Source organism: Rhinoderma darwinii, chromosome 3, assembly GCF_050947455.1.
Source record: "Rhinoderma darwinii isolate aRhiDar2 chromosome 3, aRhiDar2.hap1, whole genome shotgun sequence".
Classification (NCBI taxonomy): domain Eukaryota; kingdom Metazoa; phylum Chordata; class Amphibia; order Anura; family Rhinodermatidae; genus Rhinoderma; species Rhinoderma darwinii.
In genome coordinates this window covers 5,039,616-5,061,773 of record NC_134689.1, presented here as the reverse complement: position 1 = coordinate 5,061,773, position 22,158 = coordinate 5,039,616, and the positions used below count along the sequence as shown (strand labels likewise).

Below are 22,158 nucleotides of genomic sequence, written 5' to 3'. Positions count from 1 at the left end.
TGTCACGATATAAAGTCAAAGATGGGAACAAAAACAACATTTTGAGTGGCTTCGATTTTCCTCTAAGTAGACGGACATTTTTGACTGTGTGACACCAGAACGAATCCCATTAACCTAGAAGCAACAGAAATTTCTCTCCTGTCCTGATAGTTTGTTGCAATGTATCAGTGACGTAAAATGTATCAGTCTGGAGTGCAGGCTCACAGAGGATTTCTAGACTGGATACATTGTAACAAACCCACAGCTGCGAGAAGTATTAGGTCTGTATCAATTTTCAGCCAGAAAGTGCACCACAAGTACAGGGCATGCAGTATATGACCGTATTATCTGAGCCCTGTATGGCGCTATTATTTGAATGGTAGATAGTATTATTTAGTATATGGGCAGTGTATGGAGATATCATATGGACACTGTACAGTGTTAGTATTTGAGATCTGTAAGGCAATACTGGGGCACTATATGGCAACATCATTTTGGTAATATAAGGAGATATTATGTGGGCACTAAAAGGAGATGTTATGTGGGCACTGTATGGCAGTATTTCAGTTCTGTATGGAGATATCATATAGACACTGTACAGTGTTAGTATTTGAGCACTGTAAGGCACTATATGGCAATGTTATAGGGGTGATATATGGATATGTTATTTAGGTACTAAAAGGAGATATTATGTGGGCACTGTATGGCAGTATTTGGGCACTGTAAGTCAATGTATTTAGGCACTCTATGGGGTTGGGGTTGCTGTGCATGATACTTTTTTTTGTCATTTGATGAATTTTAACATCATTAGGTTACCGCTTCTACACAAATAGAGACTTTAGGGGCTGGGTGTCTCTTTAACATAATGAAAACCAGTTGCGGGGCCGACATATGATATGTGCAGGGGCCCTGTAATACCCATTACCATCTTTACGTTCTCCTATGTGTTATTTAATCAATAGGTCTAAACTTCTGTGATGATTAATATTTATGATATTTCTCTATTTGAGGTTCGGAGATCTGTTGTTTATTTCTGATGCAAAGCTCCAAATCCTTTACTTCAGGGCGTCACTAGCAATGGCCACCGATGGTCCGAGTGACCGCCACTTTCAACTGAATCTGCGTCCTCAGGACACAAATACAGTTGAATACTATGGCAGGCAGAGAGCTGACAGCTCCCTTCCCCGTCAATTACTTTCATGGGCTACAGGCCACTTTAGTCCTGCAGCCTATGAGACGCCAGGACAGGACCCCTGAGCACGTCCGGCGCGATGCAGTGACGTCATCATGATGTCATCCCTTCTCAGAGTCTCCATAGGCTGCAGGCTAAGCGGCTCAGCGTGGGAACGGGGCTAGGTGAGAATTTGTTTATTTTTTTATTGGTCTATTCCTGAACACTAAGGGGGCACCATTACTAAGTTGGGGGCATGCTTACAGAGTGGGGGCAGTAGGGGTGGCAGCAATACTGAGTGGGGAGCAGCATTACTAAGTGGGGGCACTAGGGGGTGGCAGCATTACTGAATTAGGGGCACTAAGGGAGCACCATTACTGAGTGTAGCACACTATGGTCAAGCATTACGCTGGGGAAACTAAGGGGGCACCATTACTGAATGGGGGCACTATAACTAAATGGTGGCACTAATGGGGCATCATTACTGAGTTGTGGGCACAGTTACTGTGTAGTGGGCATTAAGTTGGCACCAATACTGGGGGGGTACTTTACTGTGAGGGAATCTAGGGAGAAACCATTACTGTATGGGCACCATTTCTATACTTGCACACAGGGGGCACTTTTACTGTGTGGAAGTAACAGAAGGGACACTGCTACTATGGTGGGCACTAAGGAGTCACTATTTTTGTGTGGGGCAGCAAACTCTGCAGAAACAAGCGGTAGCCGGAAGAAGTCGTCATGGTAGTCTCGGCCGGATGGAGAAGGAAGTTGAACTACTCAATCATGGAAGCCGTCACCTGTGAGTCACTGGATGCAACTGTACGGTATTCACTTATATATGGTCTGCAATGGGATAATACTCTGCAGAGTGCCAGTGTATGGGCACTGTATGTGGTATTTTTGGTTATATTGTTCTTTGTGGTAGCTATATATATTATAGGGTAAGTGCATAGCTGTATTATATAGAGATATGCTATTATATATTAGTGTTTATGACGGGGCAAATTATTTGGTGGCAGGGCTGATATATATGGGCACAAGTCTCCTTATAAAATAATTACCAGGGACAGTGTACTAAAGATGTGAGGTATCTAAGCCTATCATATTCTAAAAGTTGTTTTATAGCTATGCGATCTTCAATACATTTTGTGGTGGTGGGGGGGGGGGGGGGGGGGGAAACGATAGGTCTTGAGTGTTCCTGCCCCTGATCCTCTTAGATCCTAGCAAAGCCCCTGTCCTGCTTCTCTATACATCGCCAAAGAGTTAGTGGATATTTACTTCCACCACTAGGGGAGCTCACAGTATACAGATACACTCAATTGCTCAATTGTACTCAGTAAATCCGTATGCAGTTAGCTCCTTAGCTCCCCCTAGTGGCGGCTGCAGGTAGCAACAAGTTTATCATGTAAAGAGAACCTGTCACCGCTCCTAACATGTTTGCTTTAGTAAATACTTGTATCCCACATGAAATCACAATTCTCCTAGTGGATCAGGAAGAGCGGACCGGTTTGACTGAGGGCCTCTGTAAACAGCTAGACCCAGGGAAGACAGCTATAGGGCTGCGATTCCCCCATAGTATTAAAGGGTAACTAAACTTTCAGAAAACTTCTGATGTCATATTGACATGTCAGAAGTTTTGATCGGTGGGGATCCGAGCACTGAGACCCCCACCGATCGCTAAAACGAAGCTCGTGTGAGCGCTGAGCCGCTTCTATTGTGATTGGCTTTTCTCGGAAAGCCGATGTAACGGTGTACGGGCCCATAGACTTTCTACACCGCTACATCGGTTTTCCAAGAAAATCTGATCAGAGACCAAGCGGCTCAGCGCTCACCCAAGGGCTTCTGCCGCTTCGTTTTAGCGATCGGTGGGGGTCTCAGTGCTCGGGCCCCCACCAATCAAAACTTCTGACATGTCACTATGACATGTCAGAAGTTTTCTGAAAGTTTACTTACCCTTTAAGTAAAATAAATGCCCCCCCCCCCCCCCCCCAGTGCTTTAGAGACACTTTTGGTCCATGCTCTCTACAAGCGTTCCCAAAACCCGCCACCGACATAAAACAATGTCGGACAGAGCCGCGGGAGTGGACGCTATAACCGCAATGTGTGGGCTCAGTGTTCATAAACAAGATGTCTTATTTATCCCGATCAAGTAAGAATAAGACACCCCCCCCCACCCTCATTCCTCCACCATTAACCTTCTCAGTGCCAGAGAGCTTTTATTTACCAGATATTTGACATTACAAGCAGCTTCTCCAGCCAGGAAAGGGTTAAAAAACCCAAAAACATCCCTACTCACTAACCGCCCCCCTACCCCAAAAAAAGAACAATCTTGAAAGCAGCGGAAACTTGAAACAAAACAGCCTGTGAAGTGATCCGGAGCTCCATTCTTCTACCTAACTAAGTGTGAAGCGAGCGCGGACTCCCCGCCGACACACAAAGGGTCAAACCAACTTTCTCTCAGAACTCCCATGGACGTCCCATACATCTACGCTCTCCGCTGCCAGCCATGACAGAGCAATGGGTTAATTAATTATGTATCATGCTGTCTAGCGATGGGTGATTAATAGGCCCTATAAATACGGTGTACGCCTGGGGGCCACCGACCTTCGATCCCAGCAATGATTTCAATGGATGACAAATGCTGGGAAATCTCCCGGTGTCACCGCAAGAATAAAAAAAAAAGGAGTCTTCTAGTTTTTCGGCCATTATCTGCTGAACTTGACCACCCCGGGGTGCGGAAAACACAAGATAGGCTTTGAAAACGCGGTGATTGCAATGGATTTCATGTCTGGGGCCGCATACAGGGGCGGTTTTACAAAGTGCGCGGTCATGTGATGTGTGGGCTCTGCAGAGAACGCCGCATGGGAAAATATTCAAAGCGAGTAGCAGTTTTAGAAATGCATAGGGTGGGGTTCTCCTTTAAATGTAGATTGTTTACATTTCATGTTCTGTGATGGGAGGGGCTACGACAACTTTTCTCTCACAAAGCGGTTGTCACCATGTAGTACAATAAAGCTCTGTTAATCCGGAACCCTAATGGTCTGGAACATACTGCCTGGTAATCCAGAATTGGACCAAAAATAGTCCAAAAGCATGACTGCCAGGAAATGGTCTAATGCTGGCAGGATGGAGACTGGCAAGAAAGCCTGGTTGGCAGCCGTTATTGTCGCCTACAGGCTCTAGGGCTCTGCAAGAAATAAAGAGTACAGGACCCGAAAGATAAACTAAGATCTACATCTATAACCCTCAAATATTTATTTTCTTTTTCTTGTAATTCATATTAAATGGTAATACCCGCCTAGTTTTAATACATAGGTTCTTATAGTTATCCTTGATTTTCATCCTCTGTCTTCTACTGCTCTGTGTCAGTCTTCACTGCCTTCCTTGAATTCCATTCATCAAGGTATGAGCAGTTAATAGGTCCTGTATTTGATACTGTGCCGGAGAGCATGGGATTATGGGAGGACAGATAAAATAAATGAGAATATAAATAATAAAATGAGTAGATTATATAAAATACCCCATGGGATTATTATCAAAAAGAAATGGCGCATCTGAAGCTGCGACGTATGGGGGAATTGGGAGTAACCCTTTATGGGGCACATACTGTCGTGTATACTCACCGCCTCCATTCTTATAACAGAGATAAGGAAATCTCCAGACGTTTCCAAGTCCGATGATCTCTCCCGCGACAGACAGGATAAACTCAACCTTGTTGCCCCATTGCCCCCTGTCCTCCATTTTGGCCTCTGACTCCGGACCCTCTTTCGGGGCACATAGTACCTCTGACTTTTCCGCCCCGTTCCAGGCCTCCTCGCAGTGCTTCCGACCCATTGCCCTGTGGGTAGACAAGAGGGTGTTATTCAGAGTCAGCTGGTTCTCTGCCATGACATAAGGGACGGTATGGACTGAATTGAGTCATTCATCAACAACAAAGCCGCAGAACATTCCACATGAGGATGATACCAGCGAGCGAGCGTCAGGAACTAGGACTGGCACCTCATACTTACAGTCTTCACAAGACCCTCAGAATGTGCCGAGGGAGTGTGTCTGCCACCGCACCCTAGACCACCCTCCGGGCAAGCATCAGCATCAAGTCACCACTGCCACTCTTAGATTTGGGCCCATGTCCAACTGCACCCCCTGCAGCTACACTGGTCTGGACATTGAATATGATGTAAAATGAATTCACGTTTTTAAAGATATAATCACTTAAAATTACAGGCCCAAAGCCTGAGGCTGCACTACTGAGAGACCACGTGTCTCCTCCTGATTTCAGTCAGGTGCATCGTCGTCATGGCAACCTTATGTGGATTGCTTGACTGCACTGACATAAGATGTGTAAGGCGGGCTACCTGAGTGGCAAGGCAGCCAAACAAAGCATAGTTACCAACAGTCACAAATTTGCTGGGACAAATTCCTATTTTTTAAGGGCAGTCCCGGAAAATCTAACAGGTAACGGCCGAAAATAAATTACTCACCTCTCCTCCTTCGGCACCCACAATGTATCAGGCCAGAATTATGGGGTTTGTAGTCTGAATATTGGGGTTTGGTCTAAGGTTTGAATTATGGGATCTATTCTGAGGTCTGAATAATGGGGTGTGGTGTCTGTATTATGGGGTCTGAGGTCTGAATAGTGTCATCTGGAATGTGATCTGTGTTATGGGATCTGAATTATGGGGTCTGGTCTGGGGTCCAAATATTTGGGTTTGGTCTGAGGTTTGAATATTTGGGTCTGAACAATGGGGTCTGAATTATGGGGTCTGGTCTAGGGTCCGAATATCGGGGTTTAGTTTTGGGTCTGAATTATGGGATCTATTTGAGGTCTAAATATTGGGGTCTGGAATGTGATCTGTATTATAGGATCTGAATTATGGTTTCTAGGGTCTGAGTTATGGGTCTGGTCTGGGGTCTCAATATGGGGATTTGGTCTGGGGTATAGTCTGAGGTCTGAATATTGGGGTCTGGTCTATGGTCTGAAATATGGTGTTTGGGAGTCTAAATTTTGGGGTTCTGTCTGGGGGCTGGAATCATTTTGGGGTCTAGTCTGGATTAAAAGGGGTTTATCAAAACTGTTTCTTTAACATAACAGAAAAATAATGCAGATCAGCTGACCCGTCTACTCCAATGAATTGACTGCTCCGGTGCACGGACATCACACACGCAACGACATATCACATGATATTTTCCAGCACACGACATAAAATCCTTCACACTTCATCAAAGACACATAACAAGACAGTTAAAAGCAACGTTTCCACTTCACGCGTTTTGAGCTGTAAGTCGTTTTAGTCTTCACAGCACTTGGTAGATCTTAGTGGTATTCATGTCTATGATTAAAAACGACCTACAGCTCAATACGCAGAAGCGGGAACGTTGCTTCCAACATTATTATTATTATTATGTGTCTTTGATTAAAAAAGTGTGAAGGATTTTATGCCGTGTCCTGAAAAAATTTATGTGATGTAACTTCAACCTCAAATGACGTCTGAGATCCCTGTTGTGGGATATCCCCTTCCTCTATACTGTCCTCAATATAAGGTCCCTATAGTAAGGACAATATACAGGGAATATTCTGGGAAAAATTTGTATTCTGATAAACCACGCCCCGTAACAAACCACACCCTGATAAACCACGCCCTGATAAACCACGTCCCGATAAACCACACCCCCTGATAAACCACACCCCCTGATAAACCACACCCCTGATGAACCACACCCCCTGATAAACCACACCCCCTGATAAACCACACCCCCTGATCAACCACACCCCCTGATCAACCACACCCCCTGATCAACCACACCCCCTGATAAACCACACCCTGCCAAAATATTCAAATGTTGTCAACTGTGGGAAAGGGCGATGTCTCACCAGCAGCAGAGGACGCCACGACGGAGAACACCTTCTTATACTCATCCTACAAAATGAGATTTCTTTTCATCAGAAGGGTTTGTCATGTTCCCCCTTCTTGGCCCGATGGTCGCAGTAACTGCTTATCTGTAGTGTAATTACTATTAGATATGAATGGAGTTTGTTTATTTCCCTTCTTTAGTATATTCTGCGGTATGCTACACATCATGTTGCCTAGCAACCAGTTGACTTGCTACCTGAGTGACCACCATTTATATACGTGTAGCTACAAGTGCTGAAGTAGTCACTGGGGGGGGGGGGATTAAAAAGAGATGTGCGGAGAGGGGGGCTCGGGGGAGAAATAGTGCAGCTAATGGGGGTAGGCTTTAAATATCCCCACCACCCAAACTGGATCATGTGCCTACAAAGAAAGGGTAACCCCCCACCCACCCTCCCCATCTATATACCAACAGTACAGAAGCCACACAGCGCAGGATCATGACCCGTCATCAAAGGATTTATCTGGACACTGAGCAAAACCACATCAGATACAAGGAGCAAACATCGCAACCTTCTGATCTTCATGTAATCATTTCAGTGCTAACTTCTACTGTGTTCATCCCTCTCCTACCTGTCCCCATCAGGCAATGCAACTGACTTGCTGTATCTAAGCCTATCCTGAGCGCTACTGTCTGCTAAGCCAGTGTATCTAAGCCTATAATGCGTCATACTGTCTTCTGGGCCGGTGTATCTAATCCTGAAAAGTGTGATACTGTCTGCTGGGCTACTATATTTAAACCTATCATGTGTGATACTGTCTGCTGAGCCGCTGTATCTAATCCTATCATGTGCGATACTGCCTGCTGGCCCATTGTATCTAAGTGTGTTATACGGTCTGCTGGGCTACTGTATCTAAGCCTATCATGTGTGATACTGTCTGTTGAGCTGTGTATCTAATCCTATCATGTGTGATACTGTCTGCTGAGCTGTGTATCTAATCCTATCATGTGCGATACTGTCTGCTGAGATGTGTATCTAATCCTATCATGTGGGATACTGTCTGCTGAGCTGTGTATCTAATCCTATCATGTGTGATACTGTCTGCTGAGCCTCAGTATCTAATCCTATCATGTGTGATACTGTCTGCTGAGCTGTGTATCTAATCCTATCATGTGTGATACTGTCTGCTGAGCTGTGTATCTAATCCTATCATGTGTGATACTGTCTGCTGAGGCCTCAGTATCTAATCTTATAATTTGTGATACCGTCCACTGCTTTTAATTGATTTTGCTCGTTCCTCTTCTACCCCGATATTCATTCAGACCCTCCTCACCTCTCCGTCCGCTCTCGTCCCCTTTATGCAGCTTTCAGTGTGTGTGGAAGTCATTGATCCTTCTCCAGCTGTAAACACCTGGACACTACACTCTGCTCCTCTGTTATTTATCTGTTCCCCTCCTGAATCCCTCCAATCATGTTGCTGACGCTACAACGAGCACATGGCTCTGCTCCTCGGGAAAAACAAAAAAATTCAATCCAGATGTGCGTCTCAAGGAACGCCATACACTGTCACTCAGCCCAGGCCGAAGGACCCACCAAAGGGGGGCGCTAAAAGCCTATTTAAAGGGACACTCCTTTTATTTAATACTCTATTTCCTATATCTGGGGCCAGGTGTTGGTGATTTGCTGCATTGATCTATTCATACTACAGATATTTTTGCATAAGCTAAATCTTCTGGGCCCGTGGGAAAAATCTTAATAATGACACCACCCAAGGGCGCACATGCTATAGAGTAGACAATGGGCTCCTGCAGGGGGTTCCCCAGCCCAGACTGACCCCATCACACGTGAACCTGCACAGGGCTCCTGTCCCCATAAGAAACTCATTGTTAGCAAACAAAGGCCAAGAGGCAAAAATCCCCAGCCGTCTTATCATGATGGTCGGGGCATGAAACAGACTAGAAACTATTACTATGGAGCCGTCTCTTCTATGGGAACCCTAAAACTTGCAGGTAAGACATGCTGGGACTTGTGGTTACACGGTAATAGGAATTTCTTTCAGTGGTATTCCAAGTATTTTTGGAAACTGCTGTTGATTTATGACCGTCATGAAAAAGCACCTTGTGCCTAGAGAAAAGATCCACCAACAAGATCTCTCACACACAAGGGGGTTTAATAGAAGAGTGTTACAAGATCACTGGTGGGGCCCCAACTCAAAGAGACAGACAGACAGACAGACAGACAGACAGACATGAGACAGATAGATAGATAGATAGATAGATAGATAGATAGATAGATAGATAGATAGATAGATAGATAGATAGATTTACTGTGTACATACATTACATTACTTATCCTGTACTGATCCTGAGTTATATCCTGTATTATACTCCAGAGCTGCACTCACTATTCTGCTGGTGGAGTCACTGTGTACATACATTACATTACTTATCCTGTACTGATCCTGAGTTACATACTGTATTATACTCCAGAGCTGCACTCACTATTCTGCTGGTGGAGTCACTGTGTACATACATACATTATTATCCTGTACTGATCCTGAGTTATATCCTGTATTATACCTCAGAGCTGCACTCACTATTCTGCTGGTGGAGTCACTGTGTACATACATTACATTACTTATCCTGTACTCGTCCTGAGTTACATCCTGTATTATACTCCAGAGCTGCACTCACTATTCTGCTGGTGGAGTCACTGTGTACATACATTACATTACATATCCTGTACTGATCCGGAGTTATATCCTGTATTATACTCCAGAGCTGCACTCACTATTCTGCTGGTGGAATCACTGTGTACATACATTACATTACTTATCCTGTACTGATCCTGAGTTATATCCCGTATTATACTCCAGAGCTGCACTCACTATTCTGCTGGTGGAGTCACTGTGTACATACATTACATTACTTATCCTGTACTGATCCTGAGTTACATCCTGTATTATACTCCAGAGCTGCACTCACTATTCTGCTGGTGTAGTCACTGTGTACATACATTACATTACTTATCCTGTACTGATCCTGAGTTACATCCTGTATTATACTCCAGAGCTGCACTCACTATTCTGCTGGTGGAGTCACTGTGTACATAAGAAGACACCAGTATTATAAACGGTCCTGTTATAGATTTTGCATTAGGGCCCAGGAGCCTCATATCACTTGTAAGGGTGAAACATAAAAGAAAATTAGAAGTTTCCATAAATCTCATAGATTTCCAGTCAGCACCATAAGGGCTTATTCACAGGAACGTTGAATACTTCCGTGTGACGGCCGTTAAAACAATGGACGCATGTATTTCAATGAGGCCGTTCACACGGACGTTGTTTCAATGGACCGTGTGAAGGGTCCGTTGAAGAATAGAACATGTCCTATTATCTTCCATTTTCACGGATCCCTCCATAGACTTAAGTCTATGGAGGGATCCGTGAAAGCGAGTCCCGTACAGGTGAACTAATTTTTCTCGTCCGAGTTTCCCCACGTTCGTGTGAATAAGCCCTAAAGATCACCCATAAGATGCCCCTTCTCGATACTCGTGGCGTTTAGGGGTGTGGTGTGGTCCCAATCTGATTGGTCCACATTTTTGTTGTGAATAGAATTCCGCATCATACTGACACTCTCCATGTATCTCTAATGGGCGATGTATAATACAGGATTTTATGATGTCTGTTTTTTTGTCAGCGCCGTTTGTGTTGTAATACTGTAAAGAGCAAGGTACACTGCGGGTGACAGAGCGGTTAACCGGTTATTCACCTCATAGGATAAAGACACATAAGTACGCCTGTATCTGCTGCTGGGAAAGCTGGGTGACAATCTATACGATCGCCATTATACCTTCCACAAGAATACAATGTTAGTAATCAAGTGCGCCTTAAGAGCTGACAATCTAATACAGGCGTACTAAAACACACTGGTCCTAGGATACAACAAGGAATTAGACGGTAATCCTAACAGTCCAGGACATGCAATGTCGAAAAAGGTCGGCCCTTTATCATTGCTGATAAATAAGGGAAGGTAAATAGAGAACATTCAGACCCAAGAAGAGAGCATAATTGTCAAAATTTATTTTAGTTGCAGTACCGCAAGCAGCCTGTAGGAGCACTGTTGCTGCAGCTTTCTATTTTGCACTTGTCTCACATGTAAGGTTAGAATAGTACACAGTGCCCCTTGAGGTTGAGGTAGGTATTGCAGTCTATTACAAAAGACCGCTATATAATAACCCTTCATCCCATGCCAACTACATAGTATTTAATACTTTAATACTTCCTTCAAAGGATCGCTAAACATATATGTATAAAGCCCTGACCATGTGCCAGATATCATTCTGTACATCCTATCAGTCATTCTGTTGAAGAACACTACAGTCAGCCGGAGAAGGCTGATAACAGAGAGCTATAGCTTTCAATGAACTGTGAAGCAAATTGGACTGCAAGTGTAGCGTCTCTTTAAGGTCAATAGACAAGTTAAAAGTCAGTGCCGACCAATGCAGGGTCAGGAATAGTTCAGAGGTCAGCGCCAATAATAGCGGAGGGTCCACCAGCCTTGGCTGATAGCAGGGAACAAAAGAATGCATTGAATTGCATAGCAAATGAAGAGAAGATCGACTGCAGGTTTAGTGTCCCTTTAAGAATTCATTAAGCTGCTCGGGATATATTTGCAATAAATGAGAAGATGCCAGAGAAAATGTCACTGTATTGCAAAAGTTTACACACCTCAGAAGAAGTGACCCCCTCACAGCAGCACAGGACAGAAACGGCGTTCCAGCAGCAGTCACAGCGATGGTTGGTAGTAGCCCGAAGTCTCATTTATAGAGGATCGTGCAGCGCTGCTCCCAGTTACTTCCACGACTAAAGGATCATCTGTCTGACTATAAAACAGGGATGAGGGGGCGGAGGAGGAGGAGGATGAGGAGGAGGAGGATGAGGAGGATGAGGCAGGAGGAGGATGATGAGGAGGAGGAGGATGGGGAGGAGGAGGATGAGGAGGAGGAGGCAGGAGGAGGATGATGAGGAGGAGGAGGATGAGGAGGAGGCAGGAGACGGGACATCTAATAGAGAGGTTACAAAGAGGTGATTACAACATGACATGGCCCGGCTTCAAAATATCCCGTCCTGTCTACATACTGGAGTCCTGTGGCTACAGAAAAATGGCGCAAGTACGGCTGTGAATATGGCCCTCGAAATGTGCGCCATATTAATCCCTTCAGGAAACAGTCGATTTTTAATAACTTGGGAATGCTTTTAAACGCTATCCAAGCGATTCTGAGACTGTTTTCTCGTGACACATTGTACTTTATGTTAGTGAAAAAATATGGTTGATAAATTCGGTATTTATTTCTGGAACACACCAAAATTTTTAGAACATTTGCAAAAATTTGCATTTTTCTAAATTTAAACGTATCTGTTTGTAAAACAGATGGTAATACCACACAAAATAGTTACTAGTTAACATCTCCCATATGTCTACTTTATGTTTGCATCGTTTTTTGAACATCCTTTTATTTTTCTAGGACGTTTTTCTAGAACTTTAGCAGCAATTTCTCACATTTTCCAGAAAATTTCATAAGGCTATATTTTCAGGGACCAGTTCAGTTCTGAAGTGGCTTTGAGGGCCTTATATATTAGAAAGTCCCCATAAATCACTCCATTTTGAAAACTGCACCCCTCAAAGTATTCAAATCAGCATTGACAAAGTGTTTTAACCCTTTAGGCGTTTCACAGGAATTAAGGCAAAGTAGAGGTGAAATTTACGAATTTTTTTTTTTTTGCCGAAATAAATTTCTATTACAGTTTTTTTTGTAACACAGAAGGTTTTACTCGAGAAATGCAACTCGATATTTTATTGCCCAGATTCTGCCATTTTTAGAAATATCCCACATGTGGCCCTAGTGTGATAAAGGACTGAAGCACCGGCCTCAGAAGCAAAGGAGCACCTAGTGGATTTTGGGCCTCCTTATTTTTAGAATATATTTTAGGCACCTTGTCAGGTTTGAAGAAGTCTTGTGGTGCCAAAACAGTGGAAACACCCCAAAAGTTACCCCATTTTGGAAACTACACCCCGCAAGGAATTTATGTAGGGTATAGTACGCATTTTGACTCCGCAGGTTTTTCGCTGAATATATTGGAATTAGTCTGTAAAAATGAAAATCTACTTTTTTTTCTGAAAAAAAATGGACATTTTTAATATTTACAAGGAATAAAGAAGAAAAAGCACCCCAACATCTGAAAAGCAATGTCTCCTGATTACGGCAATACCCCATATGTGGTAATAAACTGCTGATCGGACTCACAGGAGGGCTCAGAAGGGAAGGAGCGCCATTTGGATTTTGGAGCACGGATTTTGCTGGAATGGTTTTCGGTGCCATGTCGCATTTGCAACGCCCCGGAGGGACCAAAACAGGGGAAACCCCCCAAAAGTGACCCCATTTTGGAAACTACACCTCTCAGGGAATTTTTCTAGGGCTATAGTGAGCATTTAGACCCCACGGGTATTTTGCAGAATGTATTAGATTTAGGCCGCGAAAATGAATATCAAAATTTTTTTCCACTAAAATGTTGAATTTTCTAATTTTCACAAGGGATAAAGGAGAAAAAACACCCCAACAATTTTAAAAAGGAAAACTTTACTTTATTCTGCGGCTCAATACAATTACGGTGATACCAAATTTATAGTTATTTTTATATTTTACTACTTTTACAAAGAAAAATCTATTTGTTAAAATAAAAATTGTTTTGTTGCACCACATTCTCGGAGCCGTAACTTTTTTTATTTTTCGGTTGATGGAGCGGTGTGAGGGCTTATTCTTTGCGGGACGAGCTGTAGTTTTTATTGGTACCATTTTTTGGTACATAAAAAGTGATCAAAAAGTTGTATTACATTTTTTTGAGAGCTAAGGTGACAAAAGAAAAAAAAACAGCGATTTTGGCGGTTTCAATTATTTAGGTTTTTTACAGGTCGGATTGTCGTTTTTATCGGAACTATTTTTGGGTACATGCGACTTTTTGATCACTTTTTATTCTCTATTTTGGGAGGGGTGGTGACCAAAAAATAGCGATTCTGGTGTCGTTTTTATTGATTTTTTTTGGGGGTGTTCATCGTGTGGGAAAAATAACATTATAGTTTTATAGTTGGGGTCGTTACGAACGTGGTGATACCAAATATGTGTACTGTTTTTTAACGTGTTCATCTTTTTCCTATAATGAAAGTCTTATTATAGGAAAAAAGCATTTTTTGTTTATCTCACTTATAACTTATTTTTACACTTTTTTTGAACATTTTTATTACCTTTTTTTTTACTTGTCTCACTAGGGGACACTTAGGGCATGCCCACACGTGGCGGATTTCCTTCGCAACTGTCCGCATCAATGCCGCACAGAATCTGCGTTGCAGATTACGCTGCGGATCTGCCCAAAATGTGCAGTAAATTGATGCGGACTAGCTGCTGCGGACTGCGGTAAAAGTGCTTCCCTTCTCCCTATCAGTGCAGGATAGAGAGAAGGGACAGCACTTTCCCTAGTGAAAGTAAGAGAATTTCATACTTACCGGCCGTTGTCTTGGTGACGCGTCCCTCTTTCTGCATCCAGCCCGACCTCCCTGGATGACGCGCCAGTCCATGTGACCGCTGCAGCCTGTTATTAGCCTGTGATTGGCTGCAGCCGTCACTTAGACTGAAACGTCATCCTGGGAGGCCGGCCTGGAGACAGACGCAGGGAGTTCTCGGTAAGTATGAACTTATATTTTTTTACAGGTTGCTGTATATTGAGATCGGTAGTCACTGTCCCGGGTGCAGAAACAGTTACTGCCGATCGCTTAACTCTTTCAGCACCCTGGACAGTGACTATTTACTGACGTCTCCTAGCAACGCTCCCGTCATTACGGGAGCCCCATTGACTTCCTCAGTCTGGCTGTAGACCTAGAAATACATAGGTCCAGCCAGAATGAAGAAATGTCAAGTGAAAAAAGCAAGACGCATCCGCAGCACACATAACATGTGCATGACAGCTGCGGACTTCATTGCGGAAATTCGAATCTCCATTGAAGTCAATGGAGAAATTCCGCCATGAGTCCGCCACTGCTCCGCAACAGACAGAGCATGCTGCGGACACCAAATTCCGCTCCGCAGCCTATGCTCCGCAGCGGAATTTTACGCATCGTCTAAACAAACACTGCTAAATAAAAGTGGAAGTCAATGGAGAAACGGCTCCGCTGCGGATTAACGCTGCGGAGTGTCCGCAGCGGAATTCAAGTGCAATTCCGCTACGTGTGAACCCAGCCTAAGTCTTGCAGCTTTGTTTGCTGCTAGAGTACATTACATTACCGACGTAGTGTAATGTATTCCAACTGTCATTGTGACGTGACAGTCACACTGACAGGAAGCCTCGGAGGACCGGCCGGAGGCTGCTCCTCCGAGGCTTCCATACATGCCAAACCGGAGGTCATTGTCTGGCCTCCGATTGCCATGACAAGCATCGGCAGCCCCCACAATCACTTAGTGGGGGCTGCCGATGTGCTTCAAACCCCTGAAATGCGGCAATCGGTTGCCGCATTTAAGGGGTTAATTGCCTAAATCAGCGGCGATGGTCCGCTGACGGGCAAGACTGGAGTGTCAGCTGTCGGGGACAGCTGACCTCCCGGTTCCCTGACACTGTCCGTTAGGACAGTGTGCGCCGGGAACCCCTCCGCAACTGTACGTCCTGGAAGCAAGCCCTCTGCAGGACGTACAGTTGCGGCGCAGCGCGGGAAGAGGTTAACCAACATGTGTATCATATCATTACTTGCCTAAATTGTGGCACCCCCTGTTGTCCAAAAGACGCTATTGATTTGTCATCTAGAAATATTGGCGAAGACGTATCAAAAAGCGTGGAAGGGAAAATAGGAGGAGCGGCCCATAGCGACCAATCAGAATTCATCTCTCACCTGTTTAGCATTAACATTTCAGATACAAAATTAGAATTTACAATATTGCAGCGTAAAAGAGTCTATGACAGGGGTGCAGCAATGGGGCTTGGGCCTCTAAATCTGGGGCCCCCAGGCTCTCCTGCAACAGTCGAAAAGCAGTAGGGGGTACAGTGGTTGTATTCACACCACAACTCTATATCTGTGGGCAGGGGCAAAGCTATAAGGGGGTACAGAGGTAACAGTCGCACCTGAGCCCTAATGCTAAAAACCCCTCTACCACATTAGAAGACTCCAGGATTATAAAGAACACATTGTAGGTGGGCGGCTACAAATTTTACAATGTTGCCCAGGAACTTTACATTATACACTCACTGTTAAAAGAGAATAATATCAGAAAGTCGCTCGGCTCACCCTGTTACAGAGCTGCGCTCACTATTCTGCTAGTGGAGTCACCGTGTACATACATTACTGATCCTGAGTTATATCCTGTATTCTACTCCAGAGCTGCACTCACTATTCTGCTGGTGGAGTCACTGTGTACATACATTACTTATCCTGTACTGATCCTGAGTTACATCCTGTATTATACTCCAGAGCTGCGCTCACTATTCTGCTAGTGGAGTCACCGTGTACATACATTAATGATCCTGAGTTATATCCTATATTATACCCCAGAGCTGCACTCACTATTCTGTTGGTGGAGTCACTATGTACATACATTACATTACTCATCCTGTACTGATCCTAAGTTACATCCTGTATTATACTCCAGAGCTGCACTCACTATTGTGCTGGTGGAGTAACTGTGTACAGACATTACATTACTTATCCTGTACAGATCCTGAGTTACATCCTGTATTATACTCCAGAGCTGCACTCACTATTCTGCTGGTGGACTCACTGTGTACATACATTACATTACTCATCCTGTACTGATCCGGAGTTACATCCTGTATTATACTCCAGAGCAGCACTCACTATTCTGCTGGTGGAGTAACTGTGTACAGACATTACATTACTTATCCCGTACAGATCCTGAGTTACATCCTGTATTATACTCCAGAGCTGCACTCACTATTCTGCTGGTGGAGTCACTGTGTACATACATTACATTACTTACCCTGTACTGATCCTGAGTTATATCCTGTATTATACTCTAGAGCTGCACTCACTATTCTGTTGGTGGAGTCACTATGTACATACATTACATTACTCATCCTGTACTGATCCTGAGTTACATCCTGTATTATACTCCAGAGCTGCACTCACTATTCTGCTGGTGGAGTTACTGTATATATACATTACATTACTGATCCTGAGTTACATCCTGTATTATACTCCAGAGCTGCACTCACTATTCTGCTGGTGGAGTCACTGTGTACAGACATTACATTACTTATCCTGTACAGATCCTGAGTTACATCCTTTATTATACCCCAGAGCTGCAGTCAAAATTCTACTATTTGCTATTGTAGTCAGAAACTCCTTTAACTGTTTAGCTGAGCTCCTAACACTCAGGGGGCAGTTAGTTTCTCCTACAGCAGATGACTATAAAGTGCCTGGTGTAAATTACAACACTTTCCAGAATGCAAATCCCATCTGTGCAGGCGCTGAACAAACAGGGAATACAGAGAGATTTTAGCTCTGAAGGCTGCATAATTGTGAAGCTCAGAGAGGAACTCAATTTCAACATGTCTATTTTAAAGTATCAATTTGTGCTTCAGAGCTGTTCTTCCTACTATGAATGAAAACTGCCTTTTTGGTGTTATAGCACCGAATATTCTGGTCACACAGCTGAATACAGAAATTCCTATGCTCTCTCCATTCACTTTCCTCTCTCCACGACTGTCAATCTCTGTACCCCATGTTGATCGGTAGACACAGAGGACACATTGAGCTGGAGACACCCTCATGGGAGTTAGCAACTTAAACTCCTCTCCATTCATTTATATTAATGGAAAGATCAGATATGACATAAATCAGCTCCAGAGAAAAAAATATGTATAAAAATAAGGTGACGTACGACATTTTCAAATAAAAATTCTAGCTTTTTAATACAGCGCCCTGTAGAAGTAGCTGGAAATGATATTTGTTGAATACATTAATTGCCACTGTGCCACCTACAGGCTGAAATACAGTACTACAGTCCATTTGAATGAAGTTTAGTGCCACCTTCAGGTTGAATGAGATACTTCATGCCATTTAAGTGATACACCGGTCACACTGTCACCTCTATGTTGAAATGAGGAGACTTCTATGTCCAATTTAATTAATGTTTGATGATACAATAATTATCACGCCCAAAATGTTCTGCTTTTCTAAATTCAGACTGTATGTTGTTACAAATAGTGTTAAGATCCTGCAGTGAAGAAGGAGTTTCCCTGGCAACTGAAGGGTTACAGTGTTTTGTCACCCAGCTTTAGGTAGCATGGCCCCTGACCTGATGCTCTCTGTATGAGATAAATATTGGGAAACCCTTGCATTAGATCATGGTTCATGGATCAATCAGTTTGGCAGCTTAGAGACACTGGCAACAGATCAACACACTGTGACCTTACTAGAGATTGCTCTGCGCTTCAGTGTGCCCCCTGCTGGTTTAAAGGGTCATGTCAGTGACATGTCAGAAGTTTTGATCGGTGGGGGTCCCAGCACTGAGACCCGCACCGATCGCTAAAACGAAGCGGCAGAAGCGCTCATGTGAGCGCTCAGCCGCTTCGTTTCTGTTCGGCTTTTTCCAGAAAGCCGATGTAGCGGAGTACGGGCTCCTAGTCTTTCTATTAAGTCCGTACTCTGCTACATTGATTTCCGGAAAAAGCTGAACAGAAACTAAGCAGCTGAGCGCTCACATGAGCGCTTCTGTCGTTTTGTTTTAGCAATCGGTGGGGGTCTCAGTGCTCGGACCCCCACCAATCAAAACTTCTGACATGTCACTATGACATGTCAGAAGTTTGTTAAATGTTTAGTTACGCTTTAAGGGATTGTACAGACATTGGGATGGATCCATCGGTGTGTATAGCAGCTTTGTATTATTGAAGGCTCTTACAAATGTCTTTTATGATTGTGTGGAGCGACATACTGTCTTTGCAGATAGACATTGAATCATAGAAGACTGTTAGAAAATGTCATCCAATCTCAGACTAACCTGCTACACAGACTATGACATGACAATTTAATCACAGACAAAACGGCTGCAAAAACTATGACGTCACAATCCAATCACAGACCAGCCTGCAATATACACGGTGACATCTCCATCCAATTACAGACCAACTTGCTACACAGAGTATGACATCACCCTTCAATCCCCAATCAAACTGCTACACAGACTGTGACATCATCATCCAATTACCAAACTGCTACACAAACTGTGACATCATCATCCAATCATCAAACTGCTACACAAAGTGTGACACCACTATCCACGGACCAACCTGCTACACAGACGATGACATCACAATCCAATCACAGGCCAAGTAGCTGCATAGATTATGACATCACAATCCAATCACAAACTAACCTACTATATAGAATATGACATCACTATCCAATCACAGATCAACCTGGTACACAGGCTATGACATCACCCTCCAATCACCAACCAACATGCTATATATCACCATTCAATGACAGATGAGCCTGCTATATAGACTGTGACATCACCATCTAACCATCGACCAAACTTCTATATACTATAACATCGCCATCCAATCGCAGACCAACCTGACATCAGCATCCAATCACAGACATGCCTATTCTCTAGAATAGAAAGTCTGACCTCACTGCCCTCACTCTGACATCACTGCGACCTATTAAGATAACTTTCATTATATTGAGTCTTGTATAACAATGAAACTAATTCGCCACAAGTCTGTGTGACCCGGAGCTTTTGTGTACATTTGCGAGCAGTTTTGTTCTTAAGATAAATACAAGGAATCAAAAGATCTGATAACAAAGACACATCAAGTTATTCTACCCATTACATATAAAAGAACTTCACTAAACGTGGCTTATGTATGAAAGGGTTTGTCTCATTTACACCGCGATAGGACAAATGTATGACCTGGCGTGGTTTTCCTGGCAAAGGAGTAGGAGCTCTTTTTCCCTAATACAGAGCTCCAAATCCACTGCATAGACATAGTTACATGCTAAAATCCTAGCTGCCTGCAGCCACCACTAGGGGGAGCCCCCTGCATATATATCGAACTTGTTCCCACTGACTTCAAAGGGAGCTGTGTAAATTTGTATACAGTGAGCTCCCCCTAGTGGTAGCAGCAGGCAGCAGAATGTTATTATTGAATGATATGGCATTGTGAGGACAAGCACTATGTGGGCACTATTTATGAGGGGACATTCTGCTGCTAGTAGTGTTTATGGGGGTACTTTGATGGGACTATTGTTTATGGGCAAACTCTGATGGCACTGTTTATGGGGGCAGTAATCTGGCACTATTTATGGGGGGCATTGTGGTGACAATGTTTACGGTGTAGGCGGTCACTCCGATACTGTAAATGGAGGCCCCTTGGCTGTCATTATGGTGCCTGACCTGAACTCGTGTCACATTTCAGGTTTATTCTACATATAATGTTGGGTAAGGACTCACGCACATGACCGCAGTGGTGTGCATGGCCCGTGATTTGCGGCTCGGACGGCCACGGAGTGTCATCCGCGGGCCGCTTGCAAATCACGGGCCGTGCACCTGTCAACGTACATTCATTTCAATGAGCCCGGACCGCAAATTGCGGCCCATATCGGACATGTCTTATCTTTTTGCGGTCCGGGCAATGCATGGACCGTGGAAACCACGGTCGTGTGCATGGTCCCATAGAAATGAATGGGACCGCAATTCACCCGCAGATTGGCGGGTTAATTGCGGCCGCGAAAACACGTCCAGGTGCATGAGGCCTAACATTGTAAATACTTTACTTATCTTCTTATATCACATCTTATACTCCAGTCACATCCAGAGCTGCATTTACAATTCAGTTGGCTGATATTTGGAGTCAGTCATATATTGCACACAAACACACTGGAACTTGTACATTGCATCTGATCATGCTGCATCTCATGGGATCCGCAGCTCTTAATCAGCGACCCCATTGTTTGCAGCACGTGTCCTGGGAAAGCTCCTTCTTATTTCATCTTGCATTTCCTACGCTCTCTGGATTTAATTCTGTGTATACAGCATTGTTTACACCGCAGCCTCCCGGCTTCTAGGCTCACGGGTGGTCCGCAGACCGATCCCTGCCACCGAGGCAGCATCTGGGAGGCAGAGGGAGGATGAGATAGAGATCTGATCTCTACTCCATTCTGCTCACATCAGCGCCGATCACCGATCCCTACCCCTTCTCGGAGGAATCCTCGCCAGTAGGGTCTCTTGCGGTGAAGTGTGGTGCGCTATTTTTCCGAAGTGACAGGGCGATTCTGAAAAGTGATTTATTACGCGGCGCACAACTTTTTTTAAACATATGCCCCGCCCATTTCTATAGGACACCCCCTAACCTAAGGCGTTTTAATCAAAAATAGTGCAAATTACCCCTTTATCAAATTTTAAAAAAAAAACATACAGACCCCAGACCCAAATACACAAGTACAGACCACAGACACCATAAACAGATGTAGACCCCAAACTAGACCCCCTAAATACAGACCTAGACCCCTAAATATAGACCCCAAACCCCCTAAATATAGACCTAGCCCCCTAAATAAATACAGACACCAGATTAGACCCCCTAAATAACAGTCCCCACAGCAGACGCCCTAAACTACTACAGACCCCAGACATGCCCCTTAAAAAATACAGACCCCCATAAATATTACAAAATAAAGACCCCCTAAATATAGACCCCAGACCAGACCTCCTAAATACAGACCACCTAAAGAACTATGGACCGCAGACCAGACCCCCTAAATAAATACAGACCCCAGACCTGACTTTGCAGATGCTCTCTCCTCCTTTCGGAGGGATGAGGAGAGGTGAGTATTTAGTTAGGACGCGGTGCCCGGGAGACTTCGCGGTTCTTTTGGGAGTCCGACAGGTCTGTCCTTTTCTGCGGTCATTCTGAGAGGTTTGGTAAATATGTTCATTCTTCATATGGAATCATTGGAAAAAAGTCCTTATAGTCCATAGCAACCAATCAGTGCTCAGATTATTCCTATACGGTGTAAAAATGAAAGCAGGTATCTGATTGGTTGCTATGGGCAACCAAGCCACTTTTTTCTCTGCTTCCCTCCATAAGGCCCAC

The 22,158-nt window shown here is 44.1% G+C and overlaps 1 protein-coding gene across 3 annotated transcripts in view; it reads right to left on the bottom strand.

Annotated features, from left to right (window-relative positions):
* The window catches only part of SLC6A12 (solute carrier family 6 member 12), a 39,752-nt gene that overhangs the window by 14,978 nt on the left and 2,616 nt on the right, over nucleotides 1-22,158 (bottom strand). Inside the window, exons 1-2 of one of the 3 annotated variants that reach the window (XM_075855725.1) lie at nucleotides 21,844-21,934; nucleotides 4,774-4,988 (exon numbers count right to left, since the gene is read on the bottom strand). In XM_075855725.1, coding sequence (XP_075711840.1) covers nucleotides 4,774-4,984 — 211 coding nt within the window. In that variant the 5' untranslated portion in view covers nucleotides 4,985-4,988; nucleotides 21,844-21,934. Of the gene's footprint in view, nucleotides 1-4,773; nucleotides 4,989-11,730; nucleotides 11,879-21,843; nucleotides 21,935-22,158 lie in introns of those variants that run through there. The other 2 variants (XM_075855722.1, XM_075855724.1) reach the window with 2 other exon arrangements.